The sequence below is a fragment of the Balearica regulorum genome, chromosome 12, assembly GCF_011004875.1.
Source record: "Balearica regulorum gibbericeps isolate bBalReg1 chromosome 12, bBalReg1.pri, whole genome shotgun sequence".
Classification (NCBI taxonomy): Eukaryota; Metazoa; Chordata; class Aves; order Gruiformes; family Gruidae; genus Balearica; species Balearica regulorum.
In genome coordinates this window covers 16846159-16871167 of record NC_046195.1, presented here as the reverse complement: position 1 = coordinate 16871167, position 25009 = coordinate 16846159, and the positions used below count along the sequence as shown (strand labels likewise).

At 44.3% G+C, this 25009-nt stretch overlaps 1 protein-coding gene across 1 annotated transcript; it reads left to right on the top strand.

Moving 5' to 3' along the window:
* Positions 1-5190: 5190 nt before the first annotated feature.
* FAM174B (family with sequence similarity 174 member B) lies at positions 5191-24676 on the top strand. The gene is made up of 3 exons (XM_075764010.1): positions 5191-5608; positions 14131-14262; positions 20870-24676. The coding sequence occupies exons 1-3, from the start codon at positions 5319-5321 to the stop codon at positions 20871-20873; spliced, it is 426 nt and encodes a 141-aa protein (XP_075620125.1). The 5' UTR covers positions 5191-5318; the 3' UTR covers positions 20874-24676.
* The last annotated feature ends 333 nt before the right edge of the window (positions 24677-25009 follow it).

Sequence of the window (25009 nt, the reverse complement as noted above, 5' to 3'; positions counted from 1 at the left end):
TTGCTCTAGATCACTGGTCTTTAATTAGCAATACGACTTCACAGCAGCCCTCAGACCACTCGTGATAGATGAGGCATTGCAGTTTTCCTGCACTGCTGGTTGAGGTTATCTTTCGATAGGCACTGGAAGAATGATTAATCCTTGCAATTACCATGTGCTCTCTTGTCTGACATCCAAGCTCAAAGACTTTCTGATCAAGACCTGGTCGCTCCTTGAAGTTATATCTCTGCTAGTAGCCTGGGTTTTTAGTTTTGAGATGTCAGAGATGTGCTCATGTAGCACTGATCCCTTACACGTTACACTTTATTTCCTTCCTTACTGGAACTCTGGTCTTTGTCCAGAAGGTGTATTACTTCTGCAGAAAATCCTTGGGAAGGCAGTTTGCCTCATTTTGCATATATTTCATTTCTCGCACAGAAACACATATTCATTCCTGCAAATCCAGCTTGCCTAAATCCAACGATTCAGCCAGCTTCAATTCCTTTGCTTATTTCTTCTCTGCACAATTTCTTGCAAATTCTCCACTATTCTGAGAGCTAAAAATACATCTGGGTGCTGCCTGGAGGCCATCAGAGAGCACAAAGGAAAGGGCAGCCTGAGCTTCATATGTATTGCTAAGCAATGCATGAAGAGCCTTCCCCACAAACGGGGATGCTCTTGTAACAGGCATCCATAAATACAGAAATCTGCCATTCCCAGAAGCAATTGCATATAGAAAACATTCTCGCTCATTCTATTTAGCCAGCACCAGACTCTTCTACGGAAAACGCAATTGCTAGTGAGAGCTCAAACCTAAAATGATACTGAACAGGTGTAAACTGGAAGAAAAGATCAGCAGGGAGAAAAGCTACATACACCAACTCCCACCCCTGCAATCAGCAAAGCCTTCTCCTCGAGGTTCATGTTTGTATCAGCAAAGAAAAGCATGCTCTCATCAGAAAGGAAACCAAATACTTCCTACATTTTTCACTGACTGTGAATTTCCTCTCGACTTCTCAAAGTTCTGTTCTTCTACCAAAGCTCTCGGGAGTGCAGGCTTTCACATCAACCACTGCTAAAGGGGAAGATGAAACCAAGATGTAGTTTCCTTGTGATCCAAGTGGGACTCTTTGTCCTATGTACACGGAAAACATGTCTTACTGGGTAAAATCTAAACCCCACAAATTAGTTCAGATCCCCAAAAGATGACTATTCTGATAAAATGTTTATTACAGAAGGGCTGGTAAACTCCTCTTGCTCTTATTTATTACTGCTCTGTTCAGAACAAACCACATGATGTCATTGAAGAACAGAGTTGCGAAATCCCACATTCCAGACTGGGAACCAGGAATGATTCCCAAATTAGGCAAATGACATGCGAAATATCAGTAAAGCATCCATGAGGGAAAAAAATAAACTCACCCAAAAAAAACCCCAAAACCCAAGCCTCAAAAAAACCTGAAGCCACATGAAACAAATTATGTTCTCCAAACAGTTATTTACATGACAGTTCAGCTCAAATACATTTACTCAAAAAGTCCTCAGTATCTTGAGAATATGGAGCTAAGATTGCAAAGTTAATTTAAAATTCAGGAATAATATTTACAGAATATTTATATGGCAACAATCTGCAAATATTTCCTTTGGATACTGCCATTTGACAGAGATTTTGGATGTCTTGCTTCCCACTTTAATGGCATTTTTAGAGGTGGGACTGTAAAAAAGCTACACACTTTCCTGGCTCCAACAGCCTATTTGTTTGAGGGTTAATATGAAGACCAAGTATAATGTTAGTCTGAAAGCTAAGTCTTTGAATAGCTGCAGTTTATTGCAGGGTTGAAACCTGCAAGGTCCTACCCCATGACCACCAGTGAGACGAGGGTCCTTTTTCCCCTCCATTACAGTTTTGGGATTCCTTTCCAGTTAGTATTTCTTGTGGCTGATTTAGTATTTTCACTTCTAGGGTAAAATTTCCCTCTTCTGGCTCCAGAGGAAGTTAGGAAAGCAAGGACAGCTGGATCAGTTTATCTTGTCTAAAGTTAGCTGAGATGCTGGGAAGTCCTCAGGAGATACACTACCTCCTGGGGTTTTATGCCTCGTTCTCAAGCAAGTTGAGCCATTTTCCACTGGTTCAGCCTTTTTAACATCTGAAGGGGAAAAGACTACACTAAATACCTTGTATAGCTCATTAAAAAATGGATCAGAGCTTAGATATTATTTTCTTAAGAATCAGTCACTTGAGATTTCTATTGAACAGATGGGAACAAAGCCCAATCTGGCCTAATTAAAGAACAACACCAAATTAAATTGTAATTGAGCAGTTCCTCAACATCCTGCACAACGTGGTGGAATATAATGTCCCATTGCACTGCAGAATGGAGACACCATGGAATAAATCTAGGTCCTCCAGGCTCCAAGTACAACCTCCAGGCACATGCTCAACTCCTCAAAGCAATGCAGAGTTTCATCGAAGGGTCACCCAAGCCAAGAGGAAGATTCCTTGTTCTTTCAAGCGAGCTTCAGATGTAGCTCCAAGCACCACTGACGTATAATCTCAGCACCAGCCTCCTGAAACGCTCTGCGTTTGGTCACGTCTGCATTCCTCTGACACCTTCCAGTGGAAAAGACACGCAGGGTTCGTGCAGAGGTACGAATTATGGGACCCCCCCCAACTCCGCAGGTTCCATTTCTAAACACAGTCAAGCCTCCACCCCCCCCACATATGTCTAGACATTGCTGATCAGAAACTAAGGGAATGCAAGGAATGCAATAAAAACCATCCAAATCATTAACTAGCATCGCAGAGAGACTGGTTAAACCCAGTTATGTTCAGACCCAGGCAGAAGAGGGCATAAATAAGATCCTTAGAAGGCAGGGGACAGAGCAAGGAATTAATTGCACTTTGCACATGGATAATGTCTTCCTTTTCTTCCTTCTGCTGTGCAGCTTCTCACCTGAGCTCCAAAAATCCCAACAGCATAAGCCTACTTCTTAGGGGGATCAGAAACAAGCCAGAGGAATCCTGAGCTTTATCATTTCTAGACTGTTTGGAATATGTTTGACACCACACGTACTGGTACAATTGTACCTTGTCAAACAGAGGAACTCTGTAGTGAAAATAAATATTAATTCCCTCGGCTGGCTTTCAGCCTAAATCTTAGTAGATTGAAATATCTGCCACACGAATATCAAAAAAAGCTAAAGTAGCAATAAAAGTCAAACAAAAGTGCCAGATCCAGCAGCTACCACTGCCTGGTTTACGCTAGTTAAGTAACAGATGTTACAGGCTGTGCATTTCAGAGGAAATTACACTGATATGCTCATACAATTCAGCAAATCCTGTTGCAAATTTGCAGAATATTTATTTCAGGAATAAGTCTGGCCCTATTAAAAAATGGATGTGAAACAAAACAACTTGTCCTACAAAGCCTGCAGTGCCCCTTTGCCAGTCCAGCACCACAGCAGCAATGTCAAGATAAGATCAAAGATGATTGCAGGAAAATTGTAGGTCCAGCAACGTCCGTTTTTCACTCTCAGGAAGAATTTTGTGCTGCTCACCCATTCTGCGTCACCCCACGGCAAAGCTGGCAGTACTCGGCTCCGAGGATGCTTCACAGGAGTCTTTGCCATTCATCTCTCCTTGCCCAAGGAACGTCAAAGGAACGGCGGTAAGGATCAGCGTGGGACATCATCATGTGTTTACTCATCACTCCTAACAGCTGAGCACTGAAGGTGGAATCTGGAGTGGAATCACACCCAGGATTCCCATACAGCAATTGTGAATATCAGTTTTTGAGGGTGAAGAGTGTCTTTGACTAGGTACATGCCCAGAACGCGGCACTGCGGAGCTCTGATTTCAATATACAAGTAATGGCGATTGGTTGATGCGGATTTGGACCCTGAGCTCTGTGACCAGCCAGAGGTGGTTCTCGCTGTGGAAGCCACTTATGCCTCTTCCTTCATCCTACGGAAAAGCACTGCACGGCATGAGGAACGGCAGGGCACGACCAAGTGAAATCTGATAGAGGCCGAGCAGCAGCTGGCAAACATCTCAGAACAGGCAGGGCCAACATCAGGGTCAGTGTTTACAAATAATAAATCATGTGCACAGCACTCACACCAATGTTTGGGAAAGACTCTGCATCACCAATTTGACCTCCTGCCCAGATGGATTTTTTATTTTATTTTATTTTTTCCTGAACAGAAATAAACTGGGGCCCCATGCTGGAAACTGGAAAGCTACATAAAAGTAAGCGATGAAATAAAGCTGGAACAATGACCAATTCAGACAGTCTAGGGGGCCTTCTGCACATCGTCCATGTCAAAATTTCCTTATCCCAAAGAACTTCCTGCAAAAAACACAGGATGCTTTTATTACCGAGTGGGTGGCATTCGATACAGCATCCCAATTGGCTGGGAAAGTCGATGAACCACGCAGTTTTTTCACTGCCACCTTTCCAATGGAACATTGCCAGCAGGAATACATCTCCCTAGTCTTTTTCACAGTTCAGTCACACGTTCCTATAGCTTATACTCTGCCATGCCAACCCTGAAGTATAGAGTTCAATAGGAAGGAAATCTGTTTTTTCTTCTTTCCCTCCTTTCTCTGTTTCACCTCAGTGGCAGCATGCCCTTCTCCCCAGACACAATTACTTTGCCCAAGTGTATTTACTAGCTCATGCTAATACAAAACACGGAGAGCAAAACTGAGTTCTACCTCAGCAGTACCGTAGCACAGGCTCCCCTGCTCCCCTATTTACTCTCCTTATCCGGCTTAGTTCACATGCTCCGCACACCCGGGAGGGTTTGCAGAACTGCGGCCATGATTCCCACGAATCTTAAGATTTCAAAGATGTGAAATAAATTCACCTAGAAGCAAAGCCTAGGTGAGCAGTGGAAAGGCAAAAAAAAAAAAAAAAAGATGTAAATCTGATCTAGAAATTCTCGCGTTTAGCAGCAACGCCATGCTGAACGAGCAGCACGGGGAGGTCTGTCCCATGTTTGATCGCAGTTTGAACCCTCTGATCATTTGCATCTGGGCAGATGTTGCGTGCTGTAATTAAAAGCAGCCGTTCTCGGAGAAGGAATGGCGTTGGCAGCGGGCGCGGCGGAGCTCTGAGGAGCCCGCTGGGCCGGGGGTGCGGCGGGAGGAACCGCGGGGCGGGCGGGGAGGAGGCGCTGCAGGCCGCGGTACCGGCCGCCCCCGACCCGGCGAGCCCCGGCCCCTGCCCGCGGGGCCCCGGCCGCGGGAGGCGGTGCCTCTCGGGGAGGCGGGCCGGGCCGGGCCGGCCGGCGCTGCCTTCCGGGGCTCGGCACGGCGGCGGCCGGAGCCAGGCAGGATGGGCTCCGCCGCCCCGCTGCTGCTGTTCTCGGCCTGCCTGCTGCTGCCGTTGTTGTTGCCGGCCGCGCCCGGCGCCCGCGGCAGCCAGGAGCCGGCGGCGGGCCCGGCGGTGGTGAACGGCAGCCGCCTGCCCGCCGAGCCGGCCGGCGCGCCCGGCAACCACAGCGGGGCCCAGCTGAGCCCCATGCCCGCGCTGCTCCGCGACCTCTCCGCGCTGAAGGCCGCCGTCATCGGGGCCTGCGCCCTCACGGCCGCCCTCATCGCCTGCCTCCTGCTCCGCGTCTTCAGGTAGGGCCCAGCCGGGCCGCGCCGCGCCCTCCCCCGGCAGGTGCCGGCTGACGGGCCAGAGCCTCCGCCCGCGGCGCCGGGGCTCCCCTTACCCCCGGCCGAGGAGGAGGGGGGCGGCCGGGGGTCGGGCGGGCTCCGGCCGAGGCAGGCGGGAGGCGTTAAGCCCCGTCAGCGGCGCGACCTCCCATTGCCTCCCCGGGCAGGCGGGAAGCCCCGGCAGTACTAAGCTCCTCGCCTATTAATAGTATTTTTAAAGGCTGACTTCAAGCACAGCGTGTGTAAATGCCTTGTGAATCTCCTGGGGAATCATCGGGGTGCCGGCAGCCTCAGAAATCTGTGTCTTCCTCCACCCCTGCAGAAAAATAGGGCAGGAGTTGGGTTTCAAGTGGCTTTTCCTCTTGCGTGGGGTACACAGGTTGCAGCTGGGGACTGGAGTGGGCACAAACCAAAACACGTGAAACTCCATCTGAACGTATGGAAATCTGTGGGTGTTTTTGCCATGAGGGTGTGGGTGACTGGGATGGGTGGCCCAGGGAGGTTGTGGGGTCTCCATCCCTGGAGATACTCAAAGCCCAACCAGGTGGCTGGCTCCAGGTGGCCCTGCTCAATCTCAATAGGTCCCGTCCAGCCTCAGCCACGTGTGTCCTGTACACCCATGGGATAATGCAAATGCCACTGCTGTAGTAACTCATTCTGGGTAGCAAAAGACAAATCTTTCTTCTTCCTTTTAATGAAGCTTCAGCAGGTAGGCTTGAGGAGGTCCAGCATAGCCAAAAGTAGGTGTTGGTTTAGACCACAGCCCTGATTTGACTGGAACTGTTGTGATGTGTATCCAAACTCCCCTATGTTTCAGTCCCGTAGATTGCTGATGGATGCAAGCTCCTGCTCCTGGCCCAGAAGGGAAGGCACTCCTGGTCAGTTGCAGAGCCGGGAGAAGTGCTGGTGAGCAGCAGGAAGCTGGGCAGAGGTTTACATCTGCTTGGTGCTTGTATCTTGTCCGTTTAATGTGGTGTAACGGGCGTGGGCCGTTTATTCACTGCCCTACACACTGCTCAAGTGCACTGGTGCTGGTGTGAGCTTGAGTTGTCCAGGCAGCCCTTGAAACTCATGTAATGTCTCCCGCTGCGAGGGACATGAGCAAATTAAACTCCCTTTAGAAAACCAGTCTTCCTCTTGGCTTGTTGCCAGGGCAGAAGAAAAGCAAATATTAAAGTGCCATTTGGCACTGTTAGTGTTAATTATTATTTATTTTGGGGTAATGGTGAGAGTCCCCATGGTGCACTAGGTGCACAGTCTTGTGCAGTCTACAAATAAAAAGTTGTTGCCTGTTTCTGCCCGGCTTTGTCAGGGAAGATTGCAAACTTTGAGTAGTTAAGAGCCATCTGTAGGTATGGGCAGCAGGAAAGAGCTGGGAGAGTGGAACAGCTGGCTCTTGGTGGCAGGGAGAAGGTGTGCGTCACATCTCGGGTGACAGAAGTAGTTGAACAAGTGGAGTTGGCAAGTTCTTCCTTGTTCTGTCTTCAAGCAGCTCCTTTGTATTTACACAATGACTGCAGCTGAACGCTCTGCTTCTCCTGCTTCTGAATTAATTCCTTGTAGGAAGGGCAGTCTTCACAATGGTAGTATTATAAAGTGTTAAAGACCGAAATGATAAGAGCTGATATTTTCTAAAGAAATTGACATTTAACCAAATTCTTCTTACATGTTGCAGCAGCTGGCAAAAGACAATGCAAATAAATTTGCTCATTAAAGTGAGGTGGTTTGGGAGAACCCAGTAAAATATGGAAAAGATTTTTTTTTTTTTAATCAATATAACCACTTTGTGGCTGTATAAAGTTGTCAAGGACAAACACAGCAAAATTGGTAGTAGGTATATGAGCTAGAATTAGGAAGTCTGTAACTAAGTGCAGAATGAAAAGCTTAAGTTGCTACTAATTCTCTAATTCTAATTGGAGAGTTTATTTCCTCTGCCTCAGTTTCTTCTGGGTATAAAGTGAGACCTTGTGTCAAGGAGACCTGGCGTAAGGCTGAACATTTCTAGCCAAACAAAGCAAACTGATAGCCTTTACAGACCTTTTCCTATACCATAATCAGCAAAACCAGGTCCAGGTTAAAGTCACCTTGGGAATGATGGATTAATTCTCCCATGCCAAAGTCATCATTATGCAACTGGTCAGAGTTAATGCAGCATTAAAGATATGTTAAAAAAAAAAAAAAACCTCTCTGAGATGGCTCGTATATCTTTATTAGAACCTGCAAGGAAAATGGAAAATGAAGCTTTTGGCTTCTGAGTATGTTTCTTTATCTGACAGAACACTTGTTTGTAAACAGTTATCCCAGCTGCAAATGAGACAAGAATATCAACAGGTATGTTTGTACCATGTCACACTTATAGCCGACAACACAGATTGGAGGAGATTCTGTTGCAGAAGAGATAAGGGATTTACCCTCAATAAATATAAAGCTTTTCTCCATCAGAATAAGAGCTTTGTTCATACTTAGTCAAAAACAGTGCGATTTTTTTTTTTTCCTGAAGTGTCATGGATTCCTATTAAAGAGATTTTACTGAAATCCAATCTTTGATTAAACCTTCACTGTGAAATTTCTCTGGGTTGCTGAAGGTAAATTATCCTTTTAGATATGGGTTGTAGAGATGAAATGAACTAGTGAGTGGCCAGATATTCTTGTCACAGGCATTGGATCTTTTAAAATACATATTATTTTTGTACATCTCATTTTTATATATTTTTATGTATATACTATTTTCCTTTTTTTGTTTGAGCAGGGACAGATATATTTCTCCAGCTTTCCAGCTCTGTTTTTTAGACACTGCTCAGAGATTCCTCTTCATTCCTTTTGGGAATGTTGTGCTCTGAATCCATCTGATGGTCCTATGATTCAGAATGTGGTATCACCCAAAGTGGTCTGAATTCCCTTTCTCTCTCTGGCTACTAGGGACCAGGAAGGCCAGCCAAGTCTTTGCTACTTGTCTACATGTGTCAAGGCCTAATTTGCTATAGTGTTTTGTTTTAGGGTTTGGTTTTTTTTTTTTTTTTTGGCAAGCTCAGTTCTGGGCTTGCTTTCTTTCTTTCCTATACCCCTGAGCGCTGCATGCTCCCAAACCAAAACCGTTTCCACAGCAGACCAAATTTCATGTTATTTTCAATCAAATGGTTGGGTAAGTTGCATTACCAAGAAACACAGTGTCTTGCAACAGCTTATAAACAGTTCATGCGACTAAATTCACTCTTTGATCTATGTTTTTTATTTGGTTTCTACCCCATATTCTGCTGTCTTTCTCTCTCCTGGTGCAGCTCAGTTCATTCCATTGCAATACAATTTGTGGGATCAGCTCCCAGGAAACTAATTTTTCAGATGTGGCTCCCTGTGCTGGTAGACCATGTGCCTTCTAGGGAAACTGCACAAGTTACTTCTGCTCAAATGGGCCAGCTGAAAGCAAGCCAAAGCTTTAGTTGCAGAAAACTGTGTGCTTTAAGTGTTTGCTACACGTCTTGACCTGCCCTTGAATGAACAGAACTCAGGCTAGAAATGGCTCCTATTTATATAGATTTTTAGAGAGAAGCTACCTTCTTTTTTTTTTTTTTTTTTTTTTAAACTCACTGCTTTGTTACATTGCATTTTGTTCAACTTTAAGCTTAGTTTTCCAGTAATTGCAGAACTGGTATAAATTACTAAGATTGAGGAGAGAGGTTCAAGCATATGATCATAGGATACAAGACCCTTTGTTCTATGAAGTGGACAATTGCTCCAGGCCATCCAAGGCTTAACCTCAGAGAGTTTGACTGATTTAAAATTAATTGCATTATAACCAGTTAGAGTACTCCAGCAAAGCTCACACCTCCACCAGGAACAGGAAAGAAAAACTCACGATTAAAATGACCTTAAATGGAGAAGAAAAAAAACAACAAAACAACCAACCCCAAAACAGCTGTTTATGACCTACATTGAAAGCTTCATTTAAGCTGCATGTAGTTTAGTTAGGGCCACAGAGAATGACACACCGGACACTTGTCCTGGGTCTCAGAGGTCCTGTCTTTGGGAAGACTGCATTGTCTTGATGTGAGCCTGACAGCAAATTGGCAGAAGGAAGAGAGAGGGAATCGCTGTCTCATACTGTCTTGTGCTCTGTGCAGCTCTGATGTGAACAGTCACAACAGAGGTTGAATGCTCTTTTTTGTTGTAAGATTCACTGCCTTGAAGAGTTTGGGTAGATCATAAAAGTTTCTATAGCTCTGCCTTGTAAAACAAAGATAGTTCTCGAGCACATATCAGACAATAGTGGTCCGACTGTGCTATAATGTTTGGAAGTGCATGCTGGCACTGGTACTGACCACCAGATGTGAGTGGCTGTATTTTAATTACTTACAGATATCACTGCTTCATTGAACCACAACAATATCCCATTTAGGTGTCCCTGAAGTTATTCCCAGTAGCAGCCTCTGATCCATCCCTCCTATTAGCAGCTCAATTAAACAAGGGGATGCTTCTGCTCTTTGTGGCTGTGTATATTCCATCTTAAGGACTTGATTATTAGAAAACACAGCACCTTCAGTTTGCTACAGCAAAATGTATATCCAGAAAACATGTGAGGACTTATCTTTGTGGTTTAACTTCATTGTATACGGCACCATCCAGAGAGCAGAGATATCCAGACAGTTCAACAGTAATGAAATATCGCTGATCTTATTTATCAGCTAGTAATAAGCCTGGAGTTTCTCCAGGTTTCTATTTCCATACTTTTTTTTTTTTTTAACTGCTAAGGGAACCCATTAACAGCAAACAAACTGGTCCGAATTCCATTCCCAATGTAACATTGCTGCAGTTCTAGGAAGAAGGTTGTAGCTGGCTTAATTAGACTTCCAATAAGCACTCTGCTAAGAAGGGATAGGGGTTTTTTTGTTCTTCTTTTTTTCCAGGGGATGGTCCCCTCCCTCTGCATCTCTTGGCGGGAAGCATTAATGCTAGATTAGAAATGCAAAGACCTCTCTCTGGGTCACGAAAAGCATTATCTTTCAATATCAGGGTTGTTGACTAAAATAGTTGAGAGGCGTAAATAGTATAATGAACTACTGAGTGACTTGAGTATTTACTCCACCACATGATGCCTCAAAAAGGAGGATGAAGTGCTGCATATGACTGGTGCTTGATCAAAATAGCCCCTGGTCAAAATAGGCACAAAGTCAGCGTTCTGCTCCAGCCCATGTCTGTATGTCGTCCCTCCCCACGTGGTGTGGTGGAGGGAGTAAATCTGATTTCTGATGGACCTGACCCCAGTGCGCGGTGCCACAGGCATTCGAGCCCAGGGACAGTACTAGTGTGCGAACACCACTGCGGCTGAAGAGCTCGGGAGGAACTGGAAACAGGGCCCCATGTCGGGCCAAATAAGTTATTCTTCATCTTCTCTCAATTAAGTGCTGTGCTCCCTACGACTGCCTTCTGTTAACAGCAGCAAGTTGGTTTTGGTGGGAGCAGCACTGGGTCTAAAGTGAAAGGTTAATATCCTTGGCTGCAGTTAAATTTTTTTTTTCTCCTCATGATGATTCAGTGCAAGACCTGTAGCATCCCCTTCTAATTACGAGGGATGGCTGAAGTCAGACAACAGAAGCAATGTGATTTGGGGTTTTTTTTATTATTTTTTTTTAAGTGGAAGACAGTTTTCTGTGCTGAAATACCCAGTATGGCTTCTACCCTGGCTAAACCACTCGGGAAGCATTTTAGCTTGTTGTTGTGCAAGGGGCATACTCTGACCACAGCTTCCAGCATGTTTCTTGTTTGCTTCAAAAAAAAAAAAAACCAAAACAAACCCCACAAAATGAATGCGGCTGGAAAGGAGATTCTCTCTTTGCCCATGAGGGCTAACGTGTCCTGATCATATCCAGGAGGTCTCCAAAGTTCATGAAACATTTGTATTCTGTAGTTCCTGCCCTGTGCTACTCTGCTGACTCTGCTGTCTGTCTGCAAACAAAGGATGTTGCCTGGTCCCACCCGCTGGACAAAGTGCTTTTCCTTTTGCGTTGTTGTTACTGATGATCCTACTGAGGTTTGGGAGTTTTAATGTGCAATGGCTTCCTGACGGGCAGGCTTATTTTGCGTGCACATAGGAACACTCCCAAGGCTTTCCTTTAAAGTTAGCTTGAGTAACTCTTCTAGTATTTATGAAGCCTAGGGGAGTCATTCAAATGAGCAAGTGTGAGAAACAGACCACTGAAAATTCAGTGCAGATTAATGACAAATTGGCTAGGTAATCTGGTGTAGAATTAAGTGAGGAAGAAGAGGCAAGGAAAGACCCTTTTGCCCTGCCAATGGCAAACAACTGACTGTAACAGCTAAGCCAAAAACCAGTGGCAAAACAAGCTTCCTCCCTTTTCTAAATGAGCACTGTGGTTAAGTGGGGGTTGTGGAGGATTAATAGATGACTGTGCAGTGAATTCTGCTCCAGGTCCCCTTTAAAGTGTAGCCCAAATAGACTAATTAATGGCTGGAGGCTAAAGGGTTCTAGTTTTCCATTTCTAGAAATACCTATTCTGCAGTAATTACTTCAAACACTCCAATATTAACTCTTGTAAGATGAACTCCGTAGAATAAGTTATGTTTTCTAATGGAGGGAATGAGGGAGGATATTTCTCAATAAAGTGGGCCTGATATGCAGGTGAGGTCTTAAATGAGTGAACCTATGGAAACCCTCTGCGGACTGTATGTGTAAGGCAAAGTGGTAAGACTGTGCTTGGTTTGTTCTGACAGGTAGACACGGGTTAGTTTTGGGCTATGTTTAGACTTCACAGCGTGAGTAAATTTTTCTTGTAAAAGCAATGCATTACTTGTAAGATGAGACCCCCCCTACATCACTTTGCTGCTAGGTCTTGGCTGAGAAGCAGAATAATAGAGAGAAGTGTTTTCAAAAGGATTTTCAAGTGTTTGGGTTAAGAGTCCTACTGTATTGGATATAAAATTGCTTGTTTCAACAACAGCAGTAATAGAACAAACCACCCTGTGCTCTACGTGACACAGCAGCACAGATTGCTATAAAGATTAGACGACAGGAGATGTCTTTCTCGCTTCTGATGCAACCTTAGCCTTTAGAACAGGAAGGGAATACAAACTGCTCCATCCTAAGAGCTGGGACCTGTTTTTTCAGCCTTGGACTACTGCCCATAAGCAATGCTAGGCAGAGGCACTGAGACTTCCACCTCCGAGCTGTTCACCAATTTAAGTTTCCTTTACTTTCAGCCTGGAAAGGACCGTTGTGGTGGAGATGCAAACACAGGGCTTGAGTCCCAGCCTTTCTGTAATGCTCACACCTCGGTTCTTACTGGTGTGTAACTCTTTCAAAGGCATCCATTCTTGGTGCAAAAATGGCCATGTTGAATCTGGCACACCTTGCATGACATGCCAGGGCAAGACTTCTTGACAATGAAAGTGTACTTATGATGTGCTGTCTGCTTGGAGCAGTAGTTGTGATTACCAAAAATTAGGGGCTGCTTGCTTGTGCCTGTACCAGCTCTCTTCTCATGTTTGGCAGTTGCCAGTTTTGTTTTATAAAAGGTGAAGGAGAAAATTCTGCAGTTTATTAACCAAACCCATCCACTTTTCTCCCCAAAGGCTAGCTGTACACATGAGCACCTTCTTTAATGTATAATCACAGAACTGGATTCATGCATGAGCAGTGTGACCCTCCTAATGTGCATGAAAGGAGTAGGTGAAGTAAAAAGGACCTGCACAATTCAAGCTAGAGGCAGAGAATTAGTTGAAAAGCCATGTACCAAGTGTTTGTTAATTGAAAGTAAAAGCAAGTGTTAGAAAATAGGTCTCTCAAAACCATGGAACATGCAGATGCTTGAGCATCTCCATCTGAAAAGGAAAGTAAGGCTGCATCTATAGGAGGAGAGGTGGTGGGTATAGTTAACTTCCAATGATAGTTGATTATTTTTCATAGCAGTTACATAGTGTGGAGCATGAAACCTCTCAGACGAGGCTCAAGGCTGTATCTGGAAGTCCTGAGTTTGGTCTGATAGCAAGAAAAGAGAACACGCTGTTTGTACCTGAACACCACCATCCCTTTGCTCCTAATCCTGCCTAGAACATTCCCTTGTCTCAGCAGGGCTTAACCTGGGCTTTCTCATCTAAACAGGTTGATTAAACCATTGGCTGCTTCAGCTGATTAAGCCTGTGTCTCACTTATTGAGTATGGCAGCAGGAGGACGCAGTGGGCTGCTGCGCTCGTACGCCTGCCCTGGGTGCCGGGGGATCTCTGGTTTGTCAGCGGCTGAAAGACTGACGTTGATCTGGATTGCAGTTGACGAGGAACTGTGCTCTACACTGACGGGCACAAACGGTGGCCTTGGAAAGGCAGCGGGAGGGGACACAGGCCAGGTCCGCAGCCTTTGAGTCTGGGGAGGTCTGAATCAAACAGGGCAGTGATTCAGTGTTGGTGGGAACAGCTTCAGTCTCTCCGAGGAATATTGTATAAAGACGATGCTTCCCTCCCCACCTTTGTGTTTCAGGTCTGGCAAGAGGATTAAGAAGACCAGGAAGTACGACATAATCACCACTCCAGCCGAGCGGGTAGAAATGGCTCCTCTGAATGAAGAAGATGATGAGGACGAAGACTCAACAGTGTTTGATGTGAAATACAGGTACTGCTGCGAGCCCGTCCGGTTAGGCGTGCTCACTGAGCTGTTATTAGTGCAGATAGCTCTTTTTCCCTCTGCTGGGCCAGCCTGGCAGAGCTGAGGCAGTCGCAGTCTCTCTTTCACTTTGCCCAAGCATTATCACTCTCCTTTACACTCCCTCTGCCTGGTTTCTCAGCACACACTGCTCTTTACTCTCCCGCTCTTGTAATAACTACATCGCTACCCCTAGGCTGTCTGCCCTCCTCTTTCCACTGCAGAGCAGCACAACGGGATACACGTGCCCCAAATAGCTAACAAGGTTTAACAGACTGAACTTCCCCTCTCGGGCAGCCGTTGGCAGTCGTTCCTGTGTGCTCTCAGTGCCTACGCACGCACTGGATGGAGGGCTATGGATCAAGGGCCACTTTACCAGGCAATTCCGTTGCTGTGAGCCTGGGAGAGAAACGATGGTGAATCTCCACCAACCTCTGGGTTTGTACCAGAGTGCTCTCACACTGTTCTGTGACAGAGAGGACTGTGGTCCCTTGCTGATGTTGTTAGCAGTTACCCCGTAGCAACAAACTTTCCTTAAATGTGTTTCTCTTTTTGAGATAGAAGCAGTGTGACAACCCAAAACTTTTGGTGCCTATTCTGGGCCTGAGATTTATAGCAACCACCGAGCACATAAAGATGCTGCACATTGATTTATGGCATCAGAGTATCTGCATCTCTTGTTTTTATTTGCATCAAGCCATCTATAGCATTCGAGTTGCATTCTCATCCAAATAAGGTCTACTCTAAAATCTGTCTCACTTTGGCTGAAATAAGCTCTCCTAATTATAAAAACACAGATCTTGACAACGCCTAACTGGAGATTTTACAGACTTTACTGATGTTGTCCATCTCCTAACTTTGGAAGGGGGGAAACAACACATTTGCTCTACGCACACGTGTGCCAGCATCTTAAACACATACTGCCGCACGCTGTGCTGGTCATTTTCAAAATAACTGCATTATTTCTCTCTAAAATTCAGGCAGTAGTTCAAGCCATGAAACAATGAAGGGTGTGAGTGGTGCCTTCATGCATAAATAATTAGTTCTTGAATTAGCAGACTCCTATCAGACCTTGCCTGACTGTTGCCATTCTCTGTAGCTGCCCTGTGTTTGCACTAATCATTTCAGCTTGTGCAGTTTTCACTTTGCACCAGAGTGCAGTGATCTGTCTCGCCATGGCCTGCTTTAACAGCCTGTGTCTCCTGCCCCTTTTCCTCTTAACTGAGTACTTTCTCTGTGAACTTTTGGTAGCGAGATCAGAGGGGTTTTCCAAAGACTGAGAACAGAAGATTCTCTGTCATGGCAGTGCTTCAGGATAAGATGTCTAGTAGTAAAATACTAGCTGAACAAAGAGAGTTTGCTGGAAACCATCTGACTCATGAGAACTGTGGTCGCGTTATTTGACGTCGCTTCCCTGGAGCACACACTGTGCTGATGCTTTCACAAAAGTTTCTTGGTCTTCGTGGGTTCCTTAGCAGTACAAATGGCTCTTCACCTTGTGTGATGCTCTGTTTGGACGCTGTAGGGGTTTTTGGTTCTTAGCCAACCAGTTCCCTCTTCAGCTGTGGGAATTCCTCCTTTCTGCCACAGTGCAACAGCTATTAAATGCCACGTTTTTCTGAAGTCCTTGCAGTTTCAGACGTACATTTTTTAGCCCAAACAGAGCTGCCTCAGTTTAGAGGGAGAGATCATCTTACAGGCAACCCCTTAGCAGAACTGATTTTGGGAAAGCTGCTTTGAGGATACATTTGCTGTAAAAAGTATCAAGCTCTCTGGTTACATTGTGCAGCTCGAATACTACATCCCCAAACAGTTCCTATCTCCTCTCACCAGTAAAGACACTTCTTTGCAAATCTGAATTGCTGAATTTGACCATTAATGTCCCCATTAAACCAGTCAGGAGGCTCTTCATAGACACAACAGGGCTAAAGCTGCAGAGAGAGCATCTCGGACATGCCTGCAGTAAGTCAGTGCACTAACTTCTACCAGGTCTTGTTGGGGTTCCTTCCCTAGCTCAAAAAATTTGACATTCAGAAAATAGTTGTCTTGTTCCATCTAAGGCTTCCTTTGTGTTTTGTAGCTGGGTGCAGATTCCAGGAAGACAGGGTAAGGAGAGGTAACTTTATCGCTCTCTGTGGTTACTGGGAGTTATAAATACATGCAGGTAACTACACAACTGGTGCGATAGGTTTGTTTTGGATATTCAGCAAGTGCCTACAGTTTTAAAAGAGCCTTCATTAATTGCTATGTCAGGAAAACTACTTCCCCTCTCCATTATCTCAAAAAGAAAATTAAAAAAAAAATTGTACAGATGCATCAGGTAAACTTGCAGAGGTGTCGCTAGGGCTGATGCATCAGGAATGGGGTGATATGGCTGTTTCAGCTTGTTAACCAACTAAAGCAACACATCATGAGTTGCAGCAACCTGGAGCAGTTGTGATGGGGACAGAGGAGTGACAGGTGTCTCCTGACAAGTACCCACAGGCTAAAATATTCTGGACTCTCTCTTTTATCTATTTATTTTATAATTCAAATGAAAGTGCATTCTCGGCAGCAGTCAGTATCAGTTGTGATGGCTGTTTGCGTTTATTCAAGCAGCTTCCTAGCAGCGGCGCTTACTTGGCTTATGGCATGACAGACTTCTGGCCTGTCTGTGCTACCAAGTCTTGGCGAGGGGCTTTTGACCAGGTGCTGCTTTGGTGACTGTACTGTTACTGGGACTGCGTTCAGAGAGGCTAAACCTCATGCAGCCCTGTGCTGCGGTGGGATCCATTGGTGCAGTGCCATGGCTGACAAGAGTCATTATTCTGATTTCCTTAATTCTTTATTTCTTTGTGACATGCTGGTACTGAAAGATATGTCTGTGGGCTGGCTTCCTGTCGTTCAGTGTTGTAACATAACATGCTGCCATATCTACGTCAGAAACCAACTTTTCATAGCTATTTAAACCTAGAATTTTCAAAGTCTCCCTGGCTCCTGACTATCACATGAAATTAGGTGGGAATCTTTTGTCCTGTTCATTTTTGATTTAAAGGCTGTGAAACTATGGGGAAAATGGTCCATTTTCCAGGAAGTCATGATTTGCAATGGTGTTTGCTCAGTGCTTTCCACTAGGAAGGGACCAAAAGTACTTTTAGAATACAGACTTCTGAGAAAACATGGGAATGGAGTCGAAAGGGAACCAGTTTTCCAAAGAGCAATGCAGTAGGGACATGTTGGTTGTGATGGACTATAAGCATTAGTCAATGCATGACACTAAGTACATTACCCCAATATTAACCTACTCTGATTGATGTGCAGGTCCTAAATAGAGTGTTGTTTTGGGTTTGTAGTGTAAGTCTTTGCTGAGAATGATGTGGGTAGGCTCTGGGCTGGTTTGTTTGAGGTCCCCTCCCATCATTGAATATACTTGTATCTGTGTTTGGGGGAGTAATTGAGATTCTGTGCTGTCTCGTCCACGTAATGCAAACAGCTCTCTAATTAAAAGGCAGTTGGTGTCTAGTAGCAACAGGGGAGAAGCGACATATACCAATCCAATTGTTCTCATGCAGTTAATTTTCTTCTCTTTAATGCTTTGTCCTTGTGTGTATTTGTTTCCAGTCTTACATAAGGCATCAAAGAACAGCAGACAGTGTAAATTGGGCTCTTGGATGAAGGTTGTTACTTTTTTTTTTTTTTCCAGCAGGCTTTAAGTTTTTGGGCTCCCAGTAGATCCCACCCCCCACTTCCTTTGGGCTGTGGAGCAATGAGAAATAACCACCTTCCTCCCGTAAAGCAGGCTAATGAGACCACTTCAAAATCTCAACACAGTCCTTTCTGTGGATGCAAAAGCCACCCACTGCTTGCCTCTGACAAATGCAGAAGTGTGCGTGCGCTGGATTAGATACCCCCTTTGCGATCTCATTTCAGTAGCAGGGAAGCAGTTCTGTCAATGGCTTCTCTAATCCTGCAAGCACAATTTCTGTGTGACAAGAGGCTGAAAGGGTAAATCAAAGATTGTCAAAGAGCAAAGATGCCAAATCACTTAGACATTGACACCTCCTTGAAATGCTTCATGGAAAGCATTTTTTAATGTGGAGGATTGTTTTCTGTGTGTATTTGCTCTGGTATTGAAAGAGGTATTTGGATAAAAAAGTTCAGGAATTGTTCTGAAATTATTATAGAGCCACACAGAAAACAAACTGAACATGGAAGGGGTGTTTGTTTCTTGATCGTCAGTTCAATCTGTGCTGCTGAAGGCCAAAAAGTATCGCTGTCCAATTGATTTTTGGACCATATGAACTGTATTGGTCATCATTTTCCAGATGTCAGATATTTTTTCATGTTTTATGATGGGATTACAGTTGCTGCACATCTTGGAAGATGAGTTAGTGGAAAGCTAAATCCCATCCTCCAAGGGTATTCTTTCTCATCTCACCAATAGATCTTGATTTTAAGATTTCTCTCTCCTCTCTGCTACTTTGGCACTTTCTTTCAAGAAGGCAAGGGAACGTTGTACAGCTTTCATGATCTTCTTCTTGATGGGGCTAAGCCATTGATTCATTAGGCAGTTGGCACTGTGTGATACGTGAGAAGAGAGAAGTAAAGTAGGTTACAGGCAAATGTCCCTGACAAACTGGTGTTAGCGTCCATCCCCCATCACAGAACACTGTTTTGTGTAATAAGAGAAAAAAGATTAAAAGAGCTGCAAAAAGAACCAGTTTCTGAAAAGGTAAATAAAATTGTTAGCTTATTAAGCTTATTAACTCTAGCATAGCTCATTGGGGGATTTCTTGTCAGCTTCAATAGAAAACTGAAAACAAGTACTGAATAAATTCTGTGGCGCCTTGCACATGAAAGGCTTTGAAAGCACTTCAGTAATCTGGGATATCAGCAGCGTCCCCTCTCCCTGCTGACTTGCAGCTGTTGGAGGCAGTGCGTTCTGCTCTTACCATGCTTCCTGAGCCCAGCTGAGTGAATTTCACAACCCTCCCTGCAGAGCATTTCAAGTCTGGGGTGATATGTGCCACGTGAGAGCCTGCAGGCAGGGAAGAACTTGGAATTTAAATGCCAGAGCTGGAATTGTCCCAAGACCGATGTAAGGCTCCTTAATAAGTACTGAAAGAAAGTTTTTCTTGGGGTGGATTGAAGCCTCCATCCTTCCTGTTGGCTAAGTAAAATTCTTTGGTTTTTTTCCACATGAATTGTCATTTTTCCCTCTAAGAGCGGCAGCAGTGGCAAAATGCAGAAGCATTTTAGGATTGCATCTTCCAAAGTGCTCTTGGAAGCAGAAAGATCTATGTGTAAGGAGTAGTGGCAGGAAGAGGACAGTAACATTATTCAACCACCATGGGACCGAAGGGCTTTTGAGAGCTTGCAGGAGGTTTTAGAGGAAAGATGTACCATATGTAAAGGCTGGATTCTGGATTCATCCCTTTTTCAAGCGCCGATAGCATTGAACTGCGTGGAAACATCTTCATCACGGTTGCAGGGCTCAGCCTTTGATGTGCTCGAGTCTTTTGGGAGTCTCTAAAATATGAGAGTTACACTATCAGTGTCTTCTCTTTGAATATGTCCTTTCCAGATCCTGACTGTGTGTGCAGCCCTGAATAGAGCATGGTATTGTCTGCTTGTTACAGCAAGGTGTTGATTCTCAGGGGAGCGGCTCTAATGGATTTTTTGCCAGCAAAAGCCGCAGGCTGTTCTGGATGATGCTAGGTGAATTGCACTGGGGTTTGTAGCAGCTTAATTTAGTTTTTTTTTCCAGCAGGCAGCAGTGACAAGTTGTATATAAATGGAGGGGTATCATTTATCCTTATCTGAAGGGGGTGCAAATCACTAACACAGTCAGCTGCTTACAGTAAATACAACAAATTGCCAAAACTTTGGTGCTGCTGTTAAGGATTTCCCGTGGGTCCACAGCAGGGCAGGAAAGAGATGGTCAAAAAGCATTTTATCGTTTGGTTTTGAAGGCCAGGTTCTTTCCTCGCTTGGCTGTAACAGTTGTTACAGAGCACACCGCGTTCTGCTGGCTTGTTCAGTTGATTATACGCTGGCAGTGCAGTCCTATGGGAGGGCTCTCACCTCCTCCATGGAGTGTAACAAGTTCCTATTACGACTTTTTAATTTGAACTGTGAAGCAATCAAAGCAGTAGGGTGTCAGGAGGAGAATCCATAGCAGGGAGGATAGTCCATGTGTGTTGGTTAGTAAGGGGCTGCACTGGTGTGAAAAAGTTGGGAGGTCCAAGATGCTGTTTCATGTGCAGTGAAGTAGCAGCCCCTCTGTGCATGTTCCCTTCTCTGGTCTGCACAGTGGCTGGTCACAGGATCTTTCAGCATCTGGGTTTTGTCTGATATAACTCTGCTTTTTTCTTCACTTGGTCCAGCTTCTGCTGGCATGGTGTTAACATCACATCAGTGCCCAATGTCACCATAGAAATCAACTGCTACAGGGAACTGATGGCAATCACAGTGAATAATGCTGCCTTTTCCTTTGGCTTTTGGGTTTTTTTTTCCACTTTGCACATGGGTTCTCACCTCTGCCTGTGAGCTATTTAATTGCAAATCTACAGCTGTACTAATTCTTCCTGCTTTCCAGGTAAAACAGCTCCCTGGAGCATTGGTGCCCTGCAAGATGTCATTCTGCTGTCGAGGGACCTGCTGAAGCCGTAACTGTGAAAGGGGAGGCTTTCATCTCTGCAGCGTTACAAGCAAACCAAGCCTCACCTCCTCGAGCAGCAGGCTATGGATCTTCTGACCAAAACATCACCATTCGGTTCCCTGGTTTCCAAACTGCTGTGTTGGAATGACCAGGGTTCCTCTTTGCAAACTCGGCTCTCTCTTGCTTTAGGAGGGCTGCGGTGTCACTAAAGCATGACAAGATGCAGCCCTGTATACTGACTTGCAGCTCGTTATGGTCTAAATAAGTTTTGCAGAAAGAATAACACAAGGAGGATTGAACCAAGCTGCCCCAGGGACTTATTTTCTAAAATCCTAATTCAGTACTTCAGTCACTGTTAAACTTTGGTCATTGTTAAACAGATCATGTGTTTAAAAAAAAAATAATCAAGAAGTGTATTTTTTGGGCCTTACAGAGGTGACTTACAACATTAGGTGGTAAAAATGTAAGCCATGCTGAAATGCTACACTGTATGTTTAGTGTAGAGTCTTTGGGCGGAGGGGGTGAGAGGTTGACTCATGTAGAAAACTTTCTTGACTTGCTACTGACTTTTTTTTAAAAAAAAACAACAATTGCACTAAGCTTTCATGATGACATTCTCATTGTCCCAAGGAGCTCTGATCAGACCAACTTGAATAAATGAGACCACAGGGAAATAGGAAGAATCAGGCATGCCCTAAACTACAACAATCTTGGATTAAAGAAGATATATTTTTGTAATTTTCTGCCCTTCCACAGGGAGTAAAAACAGTGTTTTGTACTGTCCTGTGCTTACTGTAACTTGTCTACAATTCATCTATATTACCTTTTTTTTAAGCAAGGTAAGTCCTCATGTGGAATGATTAGATTGCAGAAAGAACACCTCTTATTTGTCATGGAAGCTTCATGTAAGTGATCTTAATCTGTATCAAACTGGAAGTTTTCTCCTACCTGTCCTGCTTGACAAATCCCATTTAACTCAAGGATGCATTTTTAACTATCGCTCCCTGCTGTGCTCAGTGCTGCAGAGGTCAGAGCTGTGGGATGACACTATGAGAATTAGTGTCATCCATCTGGATGGATTGGGTTTAGGAGACCGCAAGCATGTATGCTTTCCAGGCCATCGTTAGAAAGGGCAAACCTAACTGGTTTAGTTTCTTTACTTTGTGGTTTTCCTTTAAAGTAACCACAGACAGATGCAGTTCAGACTTCTCTGATATGTTTATTCTCTTACTGTGCCCCTTAACACCTTTTATTTTGGGTTTTTAAGCTGGCTGGAACCTTGCTTTTCTTGGGGAATGCATAGTTTCCAATTGTTTTAGGACTGTCCCACTATTTGTTTGACCCTCTACTAGCCTCCTGCAGTTACAACCCCTCAAGGAGACTGCAGAGTATCTGGCAAAGCACCATCATTGCAGCAAGCTGCCAGTTTTGGGGTGGTTGTGGTTTTTTTGAAGGCCAATTGGGATTTGAGGTTTGCTGAGAACACTGAACTGCCATGTCATGATATTGTGACCTGTGCCAGTTCTACACAGTTCCCTTGGGTCCTGCAGTCAGTAAAAGGAGGTGAAGAGTTTTTGTTTTTTTCTTTTTCCTTTCCAGCAGCCTTGCACTTCCATCAAAGAAGCTCCCATAACACAGCTTGCTTTCCCTAGCCGTGACTCAGCAAAGGCTTTGGAAACAGCCTACTCTGCCTGGATGGAAAAATCCCACAGCAGACTGTTGTGTTAATATTAGTCATCAAGGCAATATAAAAATGCTATGTTATTTTCATTCATGGAATGAATTTGAGTCATTCTGTATTACTGTTACTAAGCAATATTTAACGTGTCAGCTGCAAGGTGAGGATGGGGCCAAGTGGGTTGTGTCCTGGCTGGTAGGGATTGCAGGGACCAGTAAGTTGAATGATGTGGGTTGCAATAAGATCTGGAGCTTTTTCCACACCTAGGTAAAACAGGTTTCAAACTTAGGCTGGATGATTCTGAAGGAAATAAATAATACTGTGTCTCTTCAGGACTAAAGTACTTTGAAGACAGGGAATTGAACTTCTTAGGCAGACCAAGTCCTTTTGAAGTCAGAGAAGCAGCGATGCTGAGAGGAGAGAGGTTAAAAGCTTCTGTTTGCATTTGCAGGAGGCAGCAATGGAGTGAAGTGGCTGCCCTGTCTGAGCAGGCACCATGGCAACACGTTCACGTCCACTCTTCTGCCAAACTCATTAAACTGAGCATCAGGCACGCTGGAAGAGTGGTAGAGAGGGAATAAAACCTTCTCTGCACACAAAAGAAAGGAGAGACAAAGTTACGTAGGAGAAAGAGGAGAGGAAAAGGTGGATGGATAAAGGACACTTTTCCTAAAAGTTCCCACCGTTTCCATAACGCAGCCAAATCTCAGTGGTGGACAGGGACCAGGTATTTAAGATGTTGAAGATGGAGGTGGCAAACTGCCACTGGGATGCTCTGGCTCCTCAAGGAGGTCCCAAACCATGTGCCATAAGAAGTATTTATAGGGAAACAGCAGCTGCTTGGTGGAAATAAAATGCTAACCTCACCTGTTGCTCATGGTCATGAAAATAACCTTAATGCTTTGTTTGATACTCAATTGCTGTTGCAAATGTGAGGCAATGTTTACCTCTACAAAAGTTGCTGTATGTGATTTAAAGTGTCTGTTTAAATATTCTATAGCTATATTTAGTTAAGATTTTAAGAGCACTTGATGTGACTCATCTAATAGTATATATATGAGTATTTTTTTAATGGTAGGAATTAGTTTAAAACATAGTTTTAATAATTTGGACTGTTTGGTTCAGGTAGTTCTAGGAGTTGATTGGAAAAGAAATAGCCATTAACCACTACATGAATGTTTTACCTTAATGTTCTGTGTATCTTACACTGCAGATTTAATCTCATTGTGACTGTAACTTGTCTCAGTATCTGCTGCTATTTTGTGTTGCATAGTCAAACTTGCTTTGTTCAAGAGCATTTTTAAAGACCTATTTTTTTTGTTACAGAAAATGAAAAGAGAAACATTATTACAGATGTCTGCCTGTAGCTCACTCACTGCTTACAAAATCCACTGACTGGTAGCAGAGTCAAACAGAGCAAGCAAATTAGAGGCTTTCCTATTTGTGCATGCTGTGCTGCGGAGGAAAAAGCCCTGTGCAGAATTGCAGCTTCTTACTCCAACCACAGCCCTGTCACTGGAGATTACATTTGAGATGCTAGAAGTTGGTGTGGCATGCTTGCCTGCAGAATTAACTTAGAACTGCACAGATAGATTTGTATTTGGGTTTGTTTTTTTTTTTGGGGGGGGGGGGGGGGGATTGGTGCATTTTCCCCTTGGAAGACATGAAGATGACTGAACACTTATGTAGCACACCAACTTGTGCTATTCTAATGCTTATCCTAAGCCCAAACTGATTTGTAGAAGTCTACAAGCACTAATGCATTTGAACATTTTGTTCGTACTGTTCCCTCCAATTCAGCATATGTGATATAATCTCTGCAGGGTGGCAGCACAGGGTTTTCATTAAGGGGTTTTTCTTCTTAGATGAATTTCTGCTGCTGCAGGTTTTTGTGTGAGAAGTTATCAGGACTTGTTTTGTGCAATTGCTTGAACTTTGTTTAAACATGTTTAAGAGAATATGTCATTGTGACCAAAGCTTCATTTTAAGAAAAAAAATGGGTAAGACTAGTTTGAATGGGCTTTGTTTCAGCAGAAACTGCCATCATTAAACATGTTCTTGAAATCCCCCTTGTGTTGTGTGTGATGTTTAGAGAGGGAAAGGGGCTGTTGCTTGTTGAAGTTTGGTGAATCTGAGTGCCTTGCATGATCCCTCGTTAGAGGGCTGTGAGTCCTGAGTGCAAATCCCTGTATCCTGTAATCTTGACCCAGAGCTTGACAAGGGGAGAAATGGGTTTTAGCAGCATGGAAAAGGAGTGTGTTTAATCACACTAAGTCCTCATCAAGAAGCTAGGCTTACACCTGGATTCAAAAGGCAAAACACTGCAACAGAGAAGCTATCTCAGCACCTTCAACTACAACAGTATTTGGGACCTTGGAGCCCACGAACTGCAGACCCAT